Source organism: Cygnus olor, chromosome 7, assembly GCF_009769625.2.
Source record: "Cygnus olor isolate bCygOlo1 chromosome 7, bCygOlo1.pri.v2, whole genome shotgun sequence".
Taxonomy (NCBI): Eukaryota; Metazoa; Chordata; class Aves; order Anseriformes; family Anatidae; genus Cygnus; species Cygnus olor.
In genome coordinates, this window is record NC_049175.1 from 23,038,642 (window position 1) to 23,059,269 (window position 20,628).

The following is a 20,628-nucleotide window of genomic DNA, read 5'->3' on the forward strand; positions in this document are numbered from 1 at the left end:
GAGGAGGCTCAGGGGCGAGGAGGAACTCAGGGGCGACCTTATCGCTGTCTATAGGTACCTTAAAGGAGGCTATAGCGAGGTGGGGATTGGTCTATTCTCCCATGTGCTTGGTGACAGGACGAGGGGGAATGGGCTAAAGTTGCGCCAGGAGAGGTTTAGGTTGGATATTAGGAAGAACTTCTTTACTGAAAGGGTTGTTAGTCATTGGAACAGGCTGCCCAGGGAAGTGGTTGAGTCACCATCCCTGGAGGTCTTTAAGAGACGTTTAGATGTAGCCCTTAGTGATATGGTTTAGTGGAGGACTTGTTAGTGTTAGGGCAGAGGTTGGACTAGATGATCTTGGAGGTCTCTTCCAACCTAGACGATTCTGGGATTCAGAAGCAGCCTATTAACTTACCCCGTTCCCTAAAAGCCTTAATCTAGCAGTTGAGAGTTATGCTAATTTAAACAAAAAATCCTTGAGAAATATGCATGTTTAGAGAGGAAATAAAAAAGGAAGCTGACTGCAATTAATGCAAATTCAAACTTAGAAGATTTAGAAGATGGTCTAAAGAAGCATAAGGAAAAAATTATAGCCAGAGAGTTGAGAACAGCAAAGGATTGAAAGATGTTGAGCACAAAAGGAAGCCTAACGGGAACGCTGGCCCACGGCAAGTCAGCATATTGGAACTATCAATAATAAGAAAACTGAAAGGTGTCAGTGCTTCATGCTGCTTTTTTCCCTCAAAGAAAAATGGATGTCTTCACATTGTGTGATAGCCAAGTACATTCAAGCGATAACTTGGGTGATAAGTTTTGAAGGGCAGGGTAAAAAAGCCATCTTGAATTCACTAGGTATTTTCTGATGAAACTTCAAGCTTTGTGGTTAATAATAAATTTTCTTCAGTTAAATTATAGCTTTGATGGGCTGGTAACACAAATTAATGCCAGAAGTTGTCTGGTAGGAGACGGATGTAACTGCTAACAGTTATTTCTTCTGATTTGAAAGCCTCTTTGATGTGTGAATCCTAAAGAAAAGAGCATAAGCAGGGTCCAGATTTAGGAGCCTAGTAAACATCGCATAAATGTGAAAATTAATTGTCAAAAGGTCACTGTGTCAGCCCTATTCTACCACTCGTTGATTGTATTTGAGAATATTGAGTATCTCTGTCTGACTGCCGGGACGTAAGCCAGCAGGATATCTTCCCATAGAGGGACGATTTAATGAGCGGGGGGCGCGGGAGCTGTGATGTGGCTGGGGAGGCGAGCAGGGCTGGGAAGCCACATGCACCAGATGTGGGAAGGTCTCCAGCCAGGGATGGAAGGGGTTTGTTGGCTCCCGTCCATAACACCCCGACGTGGCTCCCCTGTCTCACAGCCACGCTGTGGTTCCAGAGCATGTGGGGGACGTGGGAGTGCCCCTGGCACTGAGCCCCCCTGTGCCCCTTCCGGATGCGCGGGCGGCCACGGGCAGGGAGAGAAGGGCCCTGTGTGCTGCCCGCTCCTTTGTTTCCCTCTCGTGCTGCCGCTGCTCAGCTCTTGCAGCGTCCAGCACTCCCCAGCTCTCCAGGATTGCAGTATGCTGTTTTTTTTTTTTTTTTCCTGGAAAACAGGGCTACTCCAAGGCATCCCATGCAGTTTCCCAGGGTCATGCCCCAGTCGGGACTTGAAAAGCAGAAGGAGGATGAGGTGCTCCCATCTGGAGCAGTGCTGTACATGTGGGTGGCAGGGTGGTTGTGGCTGATTTAGGTCTGGATGTTACCTAGAGCCTTACTGGGGGAGGAGATGAGACTTATTCGAGCAGTTGCAGCTATATCCCATGAGGGTAGCATCCTTGCTGCATTGGCCCTTCCTAATGGCATGGCTTTTGAATGCATCACCCTGCTTTTGCTAATCCTCAAGAAAACAGATCTGGGAGAGAAGTCCAGGATCAGCTCCTGCCTCGAGGCAGAGTCAGCTACAACAGCACTGAAAGATGTTGACCCAGCAACCTCATTAGCCACCTTCCCTATGACTTATTCATCCTCACCAACAGAATTAGCTTCCTGATGTCTAGCTTAAGCTTTGCTAAAATCCTTTTTCTTCTGCTTTTTATTTGTCTGAAGACAGTTAATGTCTCCCTTGCTCTTCTCTTTCTAATCTAAACAACCCAATTCCTTCAATCTTTCCTCATAGGTCAAGTTTTTAGACCTCTGATCTATCTATTTGGTTCTCTTCTGGAGTTTCTCCAAGTGGTCTACGTCTTCCTTGAAAGGCAGTGCCCAAAATTGGGCATAGAACATCATAAGAGGCTTTACCCCTGTTAAATGAAGGGAAGGATTTCTTCAAACTGCTATAGCTGCAAGAATGTTCTCTCTGGATGTGCGCCTTAACCAGTTGTTCATCATGCTGTCTTTGTGTGATGTCTATTTTCTAAATGTTATATTTGTTCTTGTTCTTACTAAAGTGAGTTGGATGGGTTCCCCAGGCATGTTCTCTGTTTACCAAATTTATTCTGAATTCCAGTCCTATTCGTCAGTGTGCTTTTACTCCCAACTTGGTACTATCACAAATGCAATAGGCATGTTCTTTATTCCATCTCCCAGCTCACTAACACACACACGGGTACATGGCAAAAACTAATTAAAGTTCTTTGTCTGGTTGCATAGTCTAGATCTGTACAGGCCTGCTTGTTTTTGAGATCAATAGGTAGGGCTGTGCAATTTCAAAGCATCAAGTGTCTCTGAAAAACTCCATTAAAAAAAAACAAACTATGGTTAATCAGTTTGCTAGGATTTTGGTGTTTGTGTGTCAGCATTTATAAGTACTTCATCTGGAAAACTATAATACAGTAAATATACATTTAAAATTGTACATAGCACCACAATGAGGGCCAGCTCTCACACTAGTATTAAAGCCAAAATCTTTGCCATATGAATAATTAAAACTTAAAGCAGAGCTCCCCATACTATTCCACGTAACGTCTGTAAAAGTGGTGTAAATCCTGGTCTGGAGCTTGAATTGTGATTTCAGCATGTTCAGTGTCTTGCCTGGTATTTTGAAAGAAATGCTTCCAAACCAAACCAATTGCATACAATACTGTATATGGGATTGTGTCTATATGCTAAGACGAACCCGAGCCTCTTGCCAGCCTAAGAAAAGGCTTTTCTGAAACATGTGGTTCACATTATTTTGCAGCAAAATATTCCTCAAACCCCGATGTGAGCTCAGCAGCCTCACCGTGTGTGCAATTCAGCCTGACAGATGCTCATTTTCCCTCGGCGGAAGGATAACGTATGTACCCCATATGCACCGCGGCAGAACAGCAGCACTGCCTGCTCCCATCCCCTTTCCCTGCCATCACTGCAGGCAGAACTTCAGAGACGTGAGTTCTCACAGTTTATAAACGGGCGGGCTGTGTTGCCAAAGCCCCTGTCTGCAGGGCTGTCTGGTGGACTGGGTGATGTTTCTCTGCAAGTGCCTGACCTGATGGATGCTCCTTGTGCCCAAGCTGCCCATCTTTTGTCACCAAGCCTGTCACTGGCTCTGCGTGCATTCAGACTGCTGTGGGATTCAGGCACCCTTCAGCCGTGGGCTCCTGTGCCTTCAGATGCTTCTGGCTGCAGCTGGCAGTCAGGCAAGCACATCGTTGCTCCTCGCTTTAAAAATACGGTGAATCATTCATTTCAGCCTGTTCTGTTCCCAACTTGTCAGTCAAGTCTACCTGTTTTCTTTGACAGGTTCTCAGTGCTGAGCTGTGTTTGTAATATGTTTGGGTTCAGGAACTCCGCGGGCTGTGCTCCTGTTATGGGCTATGGGATCGCACGAGCACCCAGCAGCTCTCCCCCAAAGACTGGACGTGTGCTTAGGAAACCAGTCACTGGAGAGACTCCCAACAGGCTGCAGCAGCAATGTGGGTGATCAGCAGCAGAGGCAGCTGCCAGCTGATGGGCAGGATTCAGTGTGACGCTGTCTCGGTCTGTCGTCACTGCAAGCCCCGTGGGCGGCAGGCAGCGTGCCTTGGAACTCCCTTTCCTTGCAGCATGAAGAATAGCTAATTTAACTAAATGCAGTTAAATGTGGGTTTGCTGGGGTGGCATAGTAGAGGTGTTGGGATGTCTCATCGCTGGCTGTGATGGCAGGTGATTTTGTGTCTGAAGTGGGGATACCTAGCTTAGGCGTGGGGTCCCCACCTTGCTTCAGTTAGGTTGGGACTGCAGCATCTGGTGTAACTGGTACGTTACTGCACAAGGCTGATCTCTCTGCAGATCTGGTCAGGGATGCTTGAGAAAAATAAATAATTCTATATGTGGAGAAGGGCTGCTGGACTCTTCAGGTAGATGGAGAAGGTTAGAAGGACACAATCCAGAGGGAACCATTATTTATAAATTGGTTAAGAGAAAATTGAGGAGGAGTGAGAGTTGCTGAAGTTTTGAGGCATAGGTGGACCAAAGACAGAGGGATTAAAATGGCAATAAATAAAACGAGGCTGAAAATGAGAGTGTTTCTGGCCATGCAAATGCGTGCTGAGAGCATAAGGCGATTGTGAGGAGCCAGCACGTGTCAGTGGGGCACTTGTGTGGCGGAAGGGTTATGGCCTTACCTTATAGCCTCTTACGGTCCCTTCTATAACAGGCTGAGTGTGGGAATCCAAAGGAAAGAGCAAACACCAACTTCAGCCTTATCCCTGTTTATTGCACCTCTGCAAGCAGTAGGCTGCCTGATTTCTTGTAGCGTTTGTGGCTAAGTTGTGTTTGGTGAGAAGGGAGCAGGGAGGTGGGCAACCTTGGCCATGAGTGACATCTCTTGGCTCACAGGGCTGCCAGTGGCAGTGGGATTTTGGCTGGAGGAACAGTTTCCTATTTGTCTTGAGGCTCTGGGAGATGATGGGGGTGATCCTGCTCACTTGCTGTCACACAGAGCTGCCTCCCACGCTTGTGCAGGCCTTCCTGGTTTCTTCACCAAGAGCAACAGGGTTTCTGCAGCAAAACGGCTGTCAGCTGAAGTGCCTGCCAGCATCACTCTCCGTTGATAGCTAACTCAGGGACAAAAAAGATAGCAGACCTGTTTATGCTCTGAGCCCCGCAACAATCACTTGATGGAGCCGGTGGTAGCCCCTACAAAAAAAAAAAAAAGAGACCAAAATTAGAAACAGACAGAGATGCCGGAGCAGCTGGGCTGTGCTCCAACATCTGGAGAGTGCTTTATGCCTATGTAGCTGGACAGGGCTGCAGCACCAGGCAGCTCCGAGCTTTGGGGTGGGGAAGAAGAAAAGCAGCGTATAGTTTCTATGCCTGCTTATGGCCTTACATGATTTTTTTTTTTATCATCGTTTACAGTGGGGGCATGATGGGAGAAAGCACAGAAATGTGACTCTGGTTTCTGGCTGGGCAGAGAGGCAGGTGGTCGTGCCTGCTCACTCTTTGGCTAAGGAAAACTGCTGGTGAAGAAGTGCTGGGGTCTGGCAGCTGCAGAGGTGCTGGAGGGTGAAGGGCTGCCTTGCTCAGTGTTTGCACAGCTTACAGCAGCAGGGACACGGTGCAAAGGAGCTGGGGAGGCTGGGGAATGAGATAATTCTCTAGGCATTTGAAGAACCTGCAGTCATGTCTAGAGCTGATGGTGGAAACCAAGTGTATAGGAAAGGGAACTTTTGCAAATACTTCACCTGTCTGAGCAAACTGCAGATGTTTTATTTCAATTGCATTGAATTCTTTATCTGGACATGCAATGTTTAAAAAAACTATCAAGTAATCTATATGCTTTTAAAGTGATGTTTGGCAGGTTATTGTTTTGGTAGTTTATCCTCTGCGTTATGCTTACCATTCATACTTTTTCAAGTACAAAATGTTTCAACAAAGTACTGTTTGGTAGTGTAAGAGGTCATGCAGATGGATGCCTTGATATGGGATACAACGATGAAATCACTGTCTACAACCCCCAGAGCCCTGACGAGGACTCGTGATGCTGAGTTAGAATTCAAGAGGTGAAAGTCATGTTCAGAGCTAAGGAAATAATATGCCTTGGAAAAGAAATGACTAATCTGAGGTTGCAGGTGGGATGCAGAAAATTATGTCTCTGCCTACAGGCAAGGGATTTCTCTAGCTGCTTATTGAAAAGGCCAATTTTGGTAGGAAAATTATTCCTACTTTGTTGCTAATACCAGTACTTCCAGAGTGCTGCTACTAAAAAGATACAGCAGACAACAATACCCATCATAACAGGAAATGTGAAAATCTTAGAACTGGTGCAAAGGCACCCATTTTTCAACCCGAGGACTGTAATCACCAAACAAAGCCATTAGTGGCTGCTTCTAGACAAAATCTCAGAGTAAGGGTGGCAACAATTACATGGATTTGCCGTGCAGCTGTCAGCAGCAGTTTCCGTTTTCAGCCATACTATGCAGCTAATTATACATCCTATCATCTGCTTTTATTCATTTTTAGTGTTAAAATTCTTTTTGTTCAATGGACATGCTCAGTACATTCATAACCTGAGCCAACTGTCTCCATCGAGAAGAAAAGTCTCCCAGCTGTCACACATTGCTGTTTCTAATCAAGTCAAGCCATGAGTTCTGGGGCCCTTTTGAATAAAGCTGTGTAAAACGCGTTCTTCCCTCCTACTGTCTGGTATGTGCACTAGACTGTTTTTTTAAGCTACATTCTTGGAGATATTGGCAAGCATGCTGTGCCTCTAACAGGCACTCTTAAAATGTGAGCATAACAAGCTTCCAAATTTCAGTTAGCCTCGGCAGATTTACATGTGAGTGTAATGAGAGAGTACAAAACTCCAGGTTAGCATCAGGTTTCCTATGGGGAAAACCTGTGGGGAGATTTTCAAAACAAGCTCTCTTGGCACTTTTAAGTTCCATTTTCTTTAGATGTATGGGGAAGAAATGATTAGTCTACAGATGTAGAGATTCCTGGAGCTCCCCTGCACCTTTTTCAGAGAAGTTATCCTAAGTGAACTGATCCTGGGATGTTGGATCATTTATAGGATTGGGTAGCACTTCGCATAGTTCTGGCATCTAGGGCTAACATTTGTGTGAAACAGAGTGGTTAGAAGATGATCCTGTTCAGAACTTGAATACTTTTCACATTTGCATGCATGATGTGGGGTGCCAGGATGGTTTTCTACTGATCCAATATTGCCTAAAGGGCTGGAGAATGAATGACCTCTGGAACTTAAGTTCTGGTGTGCAGGTGCAGAGCAAACACAGTTACTTCATTTTCTTGAAGTGTGAAGTTAGCGTGAAGATGGTTGATGTGGTTGCCTGCACAGATGTATGGTCACCCTGGATAACTTCTAAACATCTTCTAGAGCACTTGTATATAAGGAGAACAGAAAACAGCAAACCATGTGTGCAGTAAGAAAATCAAGTGCTTTTGAATATGAAACTTCAGTGTGGATAGAAGTGGATTTCACGTAATAATGGGAACAGGTATTAGAGTGCCAAAGCTATTCATTAGTTGTAACTGTTGAATTTACAGCTAGGTTATAAACTTGGAAAATATCTTTGCTAGTACCCTATCTAGAGCTTTGTGTTGCGGATTGTATTCTATTAAGCAATACCAAAGTGACTGAGCCTAAGCTGTAAATTGAAATTTCCATTGTGGGATATGTGAAGGAGAAGCCAAAACAGAAAAATGTAGTAGACAGCATTACGCTAGCCACTAACAAATGCAGATATGTTAAAGCTGAAGGCTCAAATGCCATATCAGTTGGTGGAAATAATTCAGAACCATAAGTAGCTTTTTTAGAAAACTGTACTGTTACCCATGTATTTTAAGCCACAAAATATTAATTTGCTGGATAGGTCATAGCAATTGTATTGGTAACAATTAAGAGATCAATCTACCACAAGTTCTGCAAAATGTGTGATTTTTTTTTTTAAAAACTGTGTTATGCCAGTTGTGCAAATACAGACTATTCACCATTTCACCATCACTGGTCTTTTGAGGAATGTCATTAAAAATCTCTGTAGGTTTCTTAAATACCCTGTGGAGTACAGATATTTTCCGTATATCATTGCCAAGGTGCAGGACAGTGCTGCTTAAACTGTGACTGCAACATACCGAAATGTTAGTGTTAGACTTCCTAAATGCATTACCAGTGACAAGGATGCTGTAAATTCTCATCAACATTGTGAAAAGCACAACGAAGCATGACATATACTATGGCAAAGTATAGCAGGGGTTAAAGCTTTTGGCTCCACAAGTTTGTTTATATTTTAGCAGTCTCATGTTTCAGCTTCTCAGAAATTACTGAATCAAATGCAGAGCTACAGAGCAAGCATGTGTTTGTCCAATGCAGATGCGTTTTGTATATGATTGCTCAGCCACCTGTGGATATCTCAAAGACAGGTTAGCCATAAGGGCATCTTGAACTTCTCCTTCATCCCCACTTGGCCCATGGAGATGCGTCACAGCCTGTGAGAGCACATCCGCAGGACACCAGGGTCAGGCTCTACATCGAAGAAATGCCATGTGAGGACACAGAGAGGGAGATGGGAGCAGGGGTGGGCAAAGGCAAATGCTTCAGAGCAGAAGGGGACTGCAGGAACATGCCTGAAGATTTTTGGGGTGAGGTAACATGGGGCACTGGGTTACTAATGTGTTTTTCCTGCTCTAGTCACAGGTACCAAACCAAAGATGTCCTGGACAAGAAAGATTCTACTCGTCCTGGGATTCCTCTCTACTTTGGCTGCAATTGCTTTAATTACTGTAGCAGTGACCCAAAACCAGCCACTTCCGAAGAATACTAAGGTATTACGAGCTGGAGCTTTTATAGGAAAACAGGCCAAGTGGGGGTTTAGGTGCATGGGGCTCTGGGATGAGTTGCTGTCCTTGCTGTCTTGTCTAATCTCTCCTTTTGGCTCCATGCACCTCAAGCACCTTCTAGTACAACTTCCTGGTAGGAAACAATATGACTTCACAGGGGATCCTCTCCTAAGCAATCATTCCTGGTTTTGCGACTTGTCCGCTCTCATTCCCTTTGATGGAAGCTTTGAACTGAAGCACTGCTGAGAAGAGCAATGATGTGGCATGTGGCACAGTTGCCAGATTCAGAGTTCATTATTTCTGGTCCCCTGTGCGTGAAGACCAGCACAGGCTGTGTCCAGCCCTGGCTCAGATGCGATGACAGGATCTGTTTTGTCCACAGTATGGGATCGTGCTGGACGCAGGGTCATCCCACACTAACCTGTACGTGTACGAGTGGCCAGCGGAGAAGGAGAACGACACCGGGGTGGTGCAGCAGGTGGAGGTGTGTAAAGTCGAAGGTAAGAGGAGGAAAGGAAGCAGTGACAGGGGCATGGGCTGAAGAGATAAGGTAGCCAAAGGGTGGGGGAGAAGAAATTTGGAGGAAGGGGCCAACAGTGATTGTTATCTGTAACATATGGGCTCTAATGTATATCGCACTGCTTCCTGCTGAGAACTGCATGTGCCTGACCTTCTTGAAAGGAAAGTTGGGTCCATTTTCCTTCTGTTTCAGGATGTACAGAATTAAATGCTTTTTGGAAAGAGCCACATCAATGTACTAATAACTAAATTTAATTTCTGCATGGATCTCTGTTGAAGTGGTGCTAAACCACAAGAGGGGAGGGCAGGATTTTACCTCATTTTAAAGGCTTCTGCACAAGCTGGGCTCATGTGGCAAGGTTGCTCAATTTATGCATGTCATTGTTTACTTTTTATAATATTGAATTGCTGTGTAAATAGCAATTTTATGATTTAGGAAGGCGTTAAAGAAAGCCCAAAGGATACATGTAATGAGGAACAGAGGAGAGGTGGTGTCAGCCTGCCCTGGGCCATTTCGCCCTGGCCACAGCACTGGGGAGCGCCCTGCTGTCACCAGGCTGTGAGAGCTGCTGCAGTGTGCACACAACGTGCAAACAAATCACATTTTCCCCTGGAAGGCCCAGTGTAGCAAAGGGTCAGGCATCTTCAGACTCAGATCCATGACCTACAACCAGGCAGGAGCAGATATGAGCCTGAAGATGTCCAATTTGTGCTAAACAAGTCCCGTGTCTCACCACAGCCCTCATCTCTGGCTCGTGGCCTGCTCCATGCAGAGTGGAGGCAGCTGCCCAGTGCTGCAGCCATCCCTGCATGTGTTGGGCTTCCTCGTGGCTCCTCGCTCCTTCTGTAGGGCCCTGGCTGGCCCAGAAGATTGCTGCATGTCAGAGAAAGGGCTGGTGCTGTAGGATTTCCGAAACTCAAATAGAGTGGTTGTACCTGATGTTGCTGCATGTGATAGTTATGCGGTTTAGCGTACGAGGCTCATGGCAGCCCTCTGGGGTTATGCTTGGAGTTGGTGCAGTGAAGTCTCCCCATTTCTTGCAGGCCCTGGGATCTCAGGTTACTCACATGACACGGAGAACGCAGGCCACTCTCTGCAACAGTGTCTCCGACAAGCACAGGGTGTGATTCCCTCAAAGCAGCACCAGGAGACCCCCGTCTACCTCGGAGCAACTGCCGGCATGCGGCTCCTCAGGTACTGCAGGGCTCGCCCTCTTACCCTGCACCTCAGACCATCAGGATGCTTGCTGGGGGCCTCTGGGGTGAAGTCCTTGGAAATGCCACCAGTTCACATTTTGCCCAGATACCCCCCTCTGCTGCTGGCCTCTCTGGGCACATGGGGAGGATGCTCAGACATCCTCCACAACCTAGTATTTATTAGGTTTCACTCAGGATTTTTGTGCCCAGTCACGTTGTAACTCTTCACACGCCTTGACTCTGCCTGAGACTAAGTCAAGCTGAGGTAACTTTATAATCATATCTCCTTCTTTAATTCAAATTTGTGATTTTCCTGGGGGTGCCCCCAACCTGTTACCTGGCTGGGGCAAGGAGCTAATCTCATATACGTATTGCCTGGGAAAACTCAGGGTACGAGAGGTCATGGAGTTCTGTGATGGTAGAGCAAGAAAAATCTCCCTGATGAATCTTCACCAGGTGATCTGCAGAGCTCTGCTCCAGATCCTGCTCTCAGGTGTGGGGTCTGTGTCAGAGCTGGTGGCAGCTGTGTGACAGAGAGGGACATGGCCAGTTACAACTGGATGTACCCATATGAAGGACTGTTAGGTTATAACTGATGCTTTTGCTGGGGATTTGTAGCCTGCCTGCTCAGAGTAAAGCCCATAGGCTGCAGAGAACTGTCAGACAGAGTCACTCCATCCTTTCTTCCATTTATCCAGCTTGGAGAATAAAAATGCAGCTGACAAAGTCTTGTCCTCAGTAGAGAAGACGCTGCGGTCAGCTCCCTTCAACTTCCAGGGTGCCAGAATCATCAGCGGTCAGGAAGAAGGAGCCTATGGATGGATCACCATTAACTACCTGCTGGGTAACTTCAAGCAGGTATTGTATCAATGGCAAGTCTGTGTTTGAATCATCAGCTGGCAGCACATCATAAATCATGCCTTGCAGGAGGGTATTGTAGGCGCAAACTTTCAGGATGCTGCATATCTTGCCTCAGCCATTACTGGAGTCAGGCCTAGAGCATTGAAATAAACAATCAACATGTTCAATAACTTCCCTTGGGTACAGCATCCTCCTCACTCCCTGATCTAACATATTTCTGTGCCTGGGTGAATATCTGCAAAGTACTGCTATAACTTTTCAGTTTTCAGCTATCAAGCTTATAAATCATCTGGGCACTGAAACAGTAAGCTGACTGTTTTTTCACATAACAGTTGTGTTATATTGCATATTCTTAGTCCTCCTCCAAACACTCAAACATGATCCATCTTCTGCTTTTCTGATCCGGCATCTTGTTCTTGTGTCTTGTTTCAGCTCTAATCTCATGTCTTCCTCCCTTTTCTATGCTTGGTGCTTCCATTACTCTCCTCCTAAGTCTTTCTCTTTTTGCTCCCAAATACATCTTCTACATGCCTGATGTATGTGTCTTTGATTTTTTTTATTTTTTTTAAAGTCTGGCTGGACAAAACTTCTACATTCCCTGAAATCCGTAAGTGAGACATCGGGAGCATTAGACCTTGGAGGAGCTTCAACACAGATTACTTTTGTACCAGATGAAAGCCCTTCTGAGTCCCCAGAGAACCTGCTGTATTTCCGCCTCTATGGCAAAGATTACCGAGTGTACACGCACAGCTTCCTCTGCTACGGGAAGGACCAGGCTCTGCAACAGAAACTGGCCAGGGACCTACAGGCAAGTGCATCTGTGGTTGCAGGTGGAGGTCCTGGGCCCTCCCACCTTTGACATGCTACCGCTGCAAATGTTGCTGTGTTCCAGCTAAATGTCTCATCCCTTAGCCTGGATTTGGGAAATGTCATTGTCTTCCGTAAAGACAAAACAGGTGTTCAGAGAGATGACAGCCAACACTTTCAATGGTACTACCAATATGAGGTGCCTTGATTTGTTGGCATGGGATAGCAGGAGTACTGTGCTTAACCGAAAAACCTGGGAGATGGCACCTTGCCATCTCTGAGAATCCCAAATCAACTGCAACTTCACAAAACGTGGATGGAAGTAGTTTGCTCAAGGTCATACAGGGAGGTCGTAACAGAGCAAGAAGCAGTAGTCACATCTCCCACATTACAGCTAATGCCTTAAACTCATCCTCACCACTTTGTCCCAATGTGTGTGTATCTTGGTGTGATGTACCGTGACAAGTGCCTTGTGGTCACCCTTCCTTGTGGCTCTTTCTTAGTGTGTTACTGTGGAGTGAAATGTAACAGCTTGGATTGGTCTTACTTTCAGAGCACAGAGAGCAGCAGCATCCTTGATCCATGCTTTCACCAAGGGTATCAGAGAACTATAAATATCAGTGACCTCTTCAAAAACCCTTGTACTTCAGTCGAGAAAAAGCAATTTCCTTTCAGCGAGCTGTACGTTGTGGGAGAGGGGAATTATGAAAAGTGTCGAAGAAGCATCCAGAATCTCTTTAACAAAACCAGCTGTCCTTACTCCAGCTGCTCCTTCAATGGGATATACCTACCTCCGTTACAGGGGGACTTCGGGGTAAGTCTTTGCATTCTTTAACTTTCTACAACCCAGAACTTTGGAAGAGCAGAAACTCAGAATAATACTAAAGTATGTTACCCGTGACTGGGGCAGGAATTCATTTACAAGATGACTTTTTGGACACAAAACTATGAAAGTCGTGTGCTTGCTGTGAGGACAACAAATGTAAGAGCTGCTGTAGTAGATACTGGCCTATCAGCCAGTGTTGCTCCATTTACTGATTCATTCTTTAAGCAGTGCCCCCCGATGGCCAGCACCAGGGACAGGAGGGCTTGCTGCAGGCTCCTGCAAACCCTGTTTCCTGAGGTAAAAAAGTGGCACCAGATTAGAAATTGACACAGAAGTGTGTGAGCGTTACTGAAACTGGTCAGCTCACCTATCTGTCTGCCTCCCAGATGTGATGGGGAAGCAGTGCACACTGAACACGTGACACCATTACACCAAACAGCAGTCCTAGAGCTGCAGGTCTGCAGATGCTATGAGTGACATTGCTCTTGAAAACATATCTGCTTTTGTAATTGTGATGTTGTTTCTCGTATTTCTCTAAATAAAGCTGTTTTCTTTTGTGGGATTCCTGTTGTCCTGCTCAGGTTAAAATATTCTCTCTCCTCCAGGCTTTTTCTGCTTTCTACTTTGTGATGAACTTCTTGAACCTGACAAACGAAAACCCCTTTGCCCTGGACAAAGTGGCCAGTGCTGTTCAGAGCTTCTGCGCCCGGCCGTGGCACGAGGTGAGCAGCACTGCATCTCTGCAGCAGGGCAGAGAGCTCGGGTACTTGAGCTGCTTGTGCTTTGCTGTGGGATAAATGGCTGGGGGTAATTTCCAAGGGAAGTGTGGGAACATTCTCCCCAGCACCTGCACTGAATGCTCAGGTGCAAGCTGCAGCTGTGGGAACCTGTGTTTGGCAGCCTGGTGACTTCTCCCTCCCTCCCTAGGTAAAGCAAGCATATCACCAGATAAAAGAGAAGTACCTGAGTGAATATTGCTTCTCTGGGGCCTACATCCTCTCTCTCCTGGAAAATGGCTATGAATTCACTAAAGAGAACTGGCAAAGGATCCACTTCCTTGGAAAGGTAGGATTTGTGGTGGGGAGGGCTCTGCTCCACGGAGTAATTGCCCCCTCTGCAAACAACCTGGCCCGTCTGCTGCAGGGGGTGCTGCCTCCCCGGCAGGGCTGCACACTGCCCTTGCACCTTCCAGCCCTGATTCTGCTTCTCTCCCATTCCAGATCGGCAGCAGCGATGCAGGCTGGACCCTGGGCTACATGCTGAACCTGACCAACATGATCCCTGCGGAGGAGCCCGCTGCACCCCCTCTTTCCCACGGCAGCTACGTGGGGCTGATGGTGCTGTGCTCCCTCGTGCTGGTATCCGTGCTCGTGCTTGCCTGGCTTCTCTTCCACAAGCCCAAGTGCCTGCAGAAGGGGATTGTTTAGGAAGAGCCGTGCAGGGAGAGGGGCCGTGTCACCCCAGCCGCTCAGGGCCAGGAGTCTGCTGCAGGGCAGGCTGTACCACAGAGCCCTTCTTGCTGAAGCTACTGACTGTGTACAACAAGGGCATTTATCTCTTTTGACTCTCACTTGCACTGACAGACGTCGGGGCACCAGGCTCACCACCTCCCTCTGCCAAGGACTGACAAGCAGGTGTCCTCTTCTTGAATGGGTCGTACCTTCATTCACTGAAACTCTGCTGCTTGTTGGTTTTTTGCCTTGTACACAGCATTATAAAGAGAAAAGCAGCAGCAATCTTTGGGAGCCAGTGCTCCTGCAAGGGTTATCTCAGGGTCCCACATGCCACTGAGCTCTTGGGAGTGCTCGCACACAGGGTGATCCGGCTCCTCCTCTGCTGAAGCTGTTCCCATTCCCCAGAGCCCTTCCAGCAGGGAAACTGCACCAGCACACCTCTGCTGGGTATGGTCACCTGTAGCCTGCTGGTCCCCAAAGGCTGGCCATGCTCCCAAATGTCACTCTGAAACAAGAAGGGATGAGGATGAAGAAACTGAATGTGCTGGCGGTCATCAGTCCTTAGCTGGGCTCTGGAGCGACCTGCTCCTTTCACAGGTGGCAAGAAGCCTCTTTCCCACGTCTTCCTGATGTTGTTGCTGGACCAAAGCTGGCTCGCTGTTATGCTGAGCCGTTCCCATGTCCCTAGGGTGACTGTGCATCGAGACGCGAGTTCCCAGACAGGCATTGCTGATTTTTTTGTGGGAAGAGCTCATACTGGCCACGGATCCTTGACCAGTAGTGAGCACTTATGCCTGCAGGGACTCTGTTCTGATTAGCATGCCTACAGGTAGATATCCACTAAAGCAATCCAGTGTCACTGTGCTGATCATACAGCAGTCTCTGACCCAGGGAAAATGTTTGTCGGGACATGTTCCTTTATAAAAAGACAGCTGGCAGCAGTTAGCCAGCATGGGCACACACAGATAGAGCCACTCTTTCCATCAGCAAAATCAGTGAAAATTTGCTTTTCCTTCCCTCATGAGCTAGACTTACCCCAAAACCATAAGACCCAGGGTCTGCAAGTGCACATACTGCAGCCCATCTTCTAGCATGCAGCTAGGGGGGTGCCACTGATCAGAATTATGAATCTTTCTTCTATTTCCCATTCCTTGGTCATAAAAGAGAGGTAAGTCAGAAATCCATTTTTATAACACTTGGAAACCACTGGTGCCTGTTTACCTCCCAAGAAATCTCAGAAATCTCTTCTTCTAATGACATGTATGTGCTGGAGGCAAAAAGCAGGTATTGCGGGGAGAAAGGCACGGCACACAGACACCTTCATGTGTTTCCCCAAGCAAAGATGCAAAAGGTACAGGGGAGAATGTGCAACCTGGATGAAGCCTTCTCTTTTGGGCAAGCACAGACTTAGAGCTCAGGGCTTTCGTGCTCTCCCAGCTTGTCCCTCTGCCCAGTGCAGGCTGGAAAATGTCCCCCAGTTATTTCTACTTCATGCCTGGAAGTAGGAACCATAACATTGAAGGACCTAAAGGTAAGGGGAAAATCTATCCTGTCTTATGGTAAGATGTTTGGGCAGTTCACTCTTCTTCCAAAAATCTGTCTTATTTTTACTCTGAATTAGCTGGCTTCAGCTTCTTATGAATCTTGATCTGCCCATTTCAGAACGACTGAATAACTCTGCTATCAAAATCCCTTTTTCTTTGTTGGTGCTTGCAAGTCGTCATTGTATCACATTAAATAGATTGACCTTCAATCTGTGAAGTGCTTTGTTGTGGCCTCACTTGTAGCTCCTGAGTCAACTTTGAATTTTTTTTACATCTTTCTGAAGTTTGGACACCAAAGCAAGTGGTAGTAGACACCCTAATAGTGTATATAAAAGTAATACCCTCTGTTGCTGATTTACACTCTTTTTTCCTATTCATATATCTCAGGGTCAGATCTGTTCACTTAAGAGAAGGTTTTATAAGGGACTGCTTTGTTCGGTTTAACTATTGCATCTTGGCCTTTTTCTCCCATTGTGGCAAAAATGGCCATGAAAGAGCCTCAGAATGGCCACTGTCTTACAGCATACATCACTGTTTCTTATCATGAGATACTTTGCCTTCCACGTGGCTGTGTTGAAGTGCATACCATTCTAAGAACGTTTCCCCAAGCAAGTGGTCCAGGTCAACCCACAAATGACATTTCCCCACACTTTGTTCGCTTACCAGTTTATTTTGTCTGCAAATACACTGAGGTGGGGATTCATCTAGAGACAGAGTCTTCCTTCTGATCTTTTCAGCGAAGATGCATAGATAAGAGATTAACAGTAAGTTTTGATCATGGAAGCAAGGTAGGAGACTTCGTGACAGAACAGCCAGCTGCCAGGGCTGCTTAGGTTTGTCTGTGATGCTGGAACTGGCAGATCACATCAGTTTCAGAAACTTCCTGATGGGAAACTGGCGTGTAGTGAATATCTGTGTTAGTCTGGTCCCTGCTAAGGTTTTATGTCAAAGGAAAAGAGGTGGGAACCTGGGTGAAGAGTTTTAGCAACACTTTATATCTCTATTGCAAGTACTGTGTCCTGTTTACAAAACAAAATAAACAAAATGCAAATGTATTTTAAGTGCAATCTAAAGGCCCAAAATTGAGAAAAAATACAGGACATAAGTTCCATTATTTTTCAACCTTATGATTTTTAGATCACATTTATGAAACGATCTCCAAAATTAGAATTGCTGGGGAGATACCAGACATACCACTTAAAAATCAGTTAAGCAAGCTGAGGCTCCAGGAATGGGTTGACTGAAGGTATTCTACCATGGCAAGAACCTTTCATATCACTAGCTGGAGTTGAACCTTCCCAGCAAAGGGTATGATTTTTCTTCCCCATCACATTCTCTGCCATTGCAGGACTTCATTTCTGGGGGCTGCCCAAAATCCTGGTTTGGAGTTCAATTTTAGTGGATGTTCATGTGTTTACTTCTCTGCTGTGTCTGACCCAGCTGCATTTGGCTCAAGTGTGTATTCCAGAGTCACCTAAGGACAAAACCCACCATGAAGACTATGAAAGATAGTGGGGAGATATGTCAGATGGTAATAATGTGGTATCACTTATCTTGTTAATGCAGTTGATCTGCCTCTCTGAAAATTATCTGTGCCTTATTTCTAATTTTAATAGATTCTGTCTTTAATTTCCAGCCCCTGGCTCCTGTCTGGTTTTGCTCTTCTAGGTTAAAGCATCTTTAAACACCATGAGTTCTTGTCTTGAAAATATTTATGGTCTGCTCAGCTCTGCTGGGCTGCAGCTATCTCAGACCCTGCTCTCTCCTGTCTGTGTGTTTTGTCACAGTCACAGGGAGCCCTGAGAGGTGCCGCAGCAATCTGGGGTGCGTGTCCTGGGATTGAGGTCTGACTTGGGCATGGGTGCTGAGAGGTACCCTTTTGGGAAGATGCTTTGTGGGGGACTTGCTCATTTGGCAGAGCACAGGAGCAGTCTGACCTCTCTGGGACTGATGACTTCCATGAGCTCTCTCCTGTTCACCCTAGGGCTGGGTCTGAGGCAGAACTATCAGTGAGACTTGAGAGCTTGGCGGGAAGGAGAAAAACAACAGCTCTCCCACACCTCTTGCAGAGAGCAACCAGTCCCCACAACAGGCTCTAATGAGTACCCTCACTCCTCCCCAGCCCAGCTGGCTCTCCTCTCGGCACAGGCTGAAGCTGCTTTCTCCAGCCCTGCAGCAAAGCCCAGTAAAGCCAGCCAGCTCGCTGGAGGTACCCTCTCGGAAGTGGGGCCGTCACCTCTGCAGTGAGATGCTGACTTGCAGTGTTGGCGCTGCCCGGGGCTCCCCAGCCTCTCCAAGAGCAGCTCCCAGCTGGACCCATGCCCCCTTCTCGTCTGTCCCAGCTCCCCGGCTGCTCCGTGCCAGGGCTGGGCCCTGCATGGCTCCTGGCTGCGGCCCAGAGCTCAGTGGCCTGTTGGGGCTAGGGGCCAGGCCGAGGCCAAGAGTCCCTGTGCCCTGCCACCCAGGCCCTGCGCTTCCTTTGTGTGGTGCAGCCCTGCTGAAATGGATCTCTGTTTTGCTGCACACACCCATCTCTGTATCCTTATCACAATAAAGACTTCTCAACCTGTGCTAGTGATGTTTTTGTGCTGTTTTCCAGATGATGGGACCTGCACAGTAGTGGAATGGAGCTTTTGGCATAAAAGATGGAAAAGGCCTGAGATGGGATTTCCTGCTGCCAGCTTCCCAGTGCTCTGGGTCAGAGCTGGAGTTGCTGTTGGATGGATGGGCAGCGCTTGCTTCTGGCAAAGACAGACACCGTGCCCCTTCCTGGCTCCAGTCCCCTCCCAGGGTGGTCTGGCTCCCTGGAAATCTGCTAGAACCCAAACCCCATCTTTCCTTGGCTTAGTTTTACCCTGACCTCCCCGAAGCAGCTTTGTCCTCCCATGCCATGGGCTGCAGGCCTGCGTCCCTCTCTCCTGCACCAGCTCTGTTGGCTTCGTTCCAGCGCTGCAGTCCCTGGAAAGCAGGTGAAGGACACGGGGCCCACGCCTCGTGCTGGGGCTGCACGGCTCTGCCTCTCCGTGCAACCACAGCTGCAGCTCAGCCAAGGCAAACATACTTGTCATGGTTCATCATTTTTCTTTCAGCACACGCTCTCCCCAGTTTGCTCATTCTTACATCTCTTAACTAGAACTTTCCTCACATTTTCCAGCCTTCCTCTGGTAACAAGATGGCCAGAATTAAAGCTAAGGCACCAGGTGGAGTCTTTACAGGGCTGGCTGCAGAGGGATGGGCTCCTGCGACCTGCACGAGCCAAAGGGGGACGGGGCTGGAATTTGCATCCCTCTTGCCACTGTGGCACAGCACATTCCTGCTTGTGCAGTCCCTTCTCCTCCTGCTTCAAGGTCCCTCCGTCTTTGAACATCTGGGGTGGGGGGTGGTGGCGGTGGATGATTTGTCCCAGATGTATTCGCTGCATTTTCCAGATTAGGTCTTTGTTTACTTCCTGCACTGTTTCTAAGAGCTAATGTCCTCCATTGTTTGTTTCTGCTTTCATCAGTGTCTTTTAACATGTCAGGATTTATTGTTGGCTCAAAACTTCATTTGCGTGTTATTTTCCTAGACTGCGACGAGGGCCATGCTAGCTCAGATCAGATGTGCAGCGCATCAGCATTGGTTCCAGCTGTGCAGTGGGTGACGCTTGAGATGATAGTTGGAGAAAAGAGTGTGATCCCCCCTCCAGCAGTCAGTGGCTTAGGAAACTTGTGATCAAGTGATTGCATCTGGACTTGTACGATTAATAGCTGTGGATGCCCCTGTTCTCCATTAATTTGTATAATCCTCTTTTGCTCTCATTTATCTTTCATCTTTGGTGAGGTAATTTCATTGTGCATTGTGTGCAAAATGATTCCTATTCGTTTGATTTAAAGCTGCTGCCTGGTTGTAGGCTGCCTCCACGCCTATGCCATGGATAACACTGAGTAATTCTCCAGACCCAGTAGTGCGTGAGATGCGTTCTCCACCCACCCCAAATCTTGCTCATGGCTCTTTTTTAGAACCTAGCATTCTGCCATTTCTTTTTCTTGTTGTTTCTCACATCAGCGTCACCCTGTCTCCATAGGAAAGTGCACGCTTTTCCCATGTGTCCCTTGGCAGCACTATAGCTCCAGCTCTGCCACTGCTGTCACAGGCCACTGAAAACAGCCTGGGAGGAGAAAGGGGAGAGGGAGGCAGCCCAAACATGGGGTTTGTGCGGGTTTACTACAGCCCTAATGCTCTCTGGCTGCCAAGTAACACCAGCGAGCACTGGAAAGCTGCCCACCCTTTTGGCACTGCCTGGCTTGCTGAAAGCTGTGTAGCAGTGGCTCTGCGGGAACCCAGCAGCCCTGAGAGCAGCAATGTGAAGGAGGCAAGGGCATTCCCACCACTGTGTGGGCTGTCAGCCCTGAAAAACCCCACCAGACATGGCATGTTGTACAGCTGATGTTATCACCACACACCCGCCTGGCTGCGCAAGCTGCTGGAGCAGCCGCTGCTACAGGGCATGGGTGCTTTGTAGGCGAACACAACACAGTGTTCCCTCCCCTCTGCATCTGCTTTACCTTGCTCCTAGACTGCCCCTGCTCCGCAGGGACAAGTGTACAAAATGCTGCTTGCCCATTGCTCGGGCAGGAACACAGCCTCTCTCTGCTCTGCCAGTGGTCCCAGGTGAATGAGCTGCTCTTAATTCCCACATGGGAGGT

The 20,628-nt window shown here is 47.4% G+C and overlaps 1 protein-coding gene across 9 annotated transcripts in view; it reads left to right on the forward strand.

Moving 5' to 3' along the window:
- The window catches only part of ENTPD1 (ectonucleoside triphosphate diphosphohydrolase 1), a 31,678-nt gene extending 15,526 nt beyond the window's left edge, over window positions 1-16,152 (forward strand). For 7 of the 9 annotated variants that reach the window (XM_040563747.1, XM_040563750.1, XM_040563746.1 and 4 more), the window contains 9 exons: window positions 8,587-8,720; window positions 9,118-9,235; window positions 10,299-10,449; window positions 11,150-11,309; window positions 11,884-12,120; window positions 12,673-12,933; window positions 13,551-13,667; window positions 13,873-14,010; window positions 14,166-16,152. In XM_040563747.1, coding sequence (XP_040419681.1) covers window positions 8,607-8,720; window positions 9,118-9,235; window positions 10,299-10,449; window positions 11,150-11,309; window positions 11,884-12,120; window positions 12,673-12,933; window positions 13,551-13,667; window positions 13,873-14,010; window positions 14,166-14,372 — 1,503 coding nt within the window. In that variant the 5' untranslated portion in view covers window positions 8,587-8,606 and the 3' untranslated portion in view covers window positions 14,373-16,152. Of the gene's footprint in view, window positions 1-3,204; window positions 3,631-8,313; window positions 8,442-8,586; window positions 8,721-9,117; window positions 9,236-10,298; window positions 10,450-11,149; window positions 11,310-11,883; window positions 12,121-12,672; window positions 12,934-13,550; window positions 13,668-13,872; window positions 14,011-14,165 lie in introns of those variants that run through there. The other 2 variants (XM_040563753.1, XM_040563745.1) reach the window with 2 other exon arrangements.
- The last annotated feature ends 4,476 nt before the right edge of the window (window positions 16,153-20,628 follow it).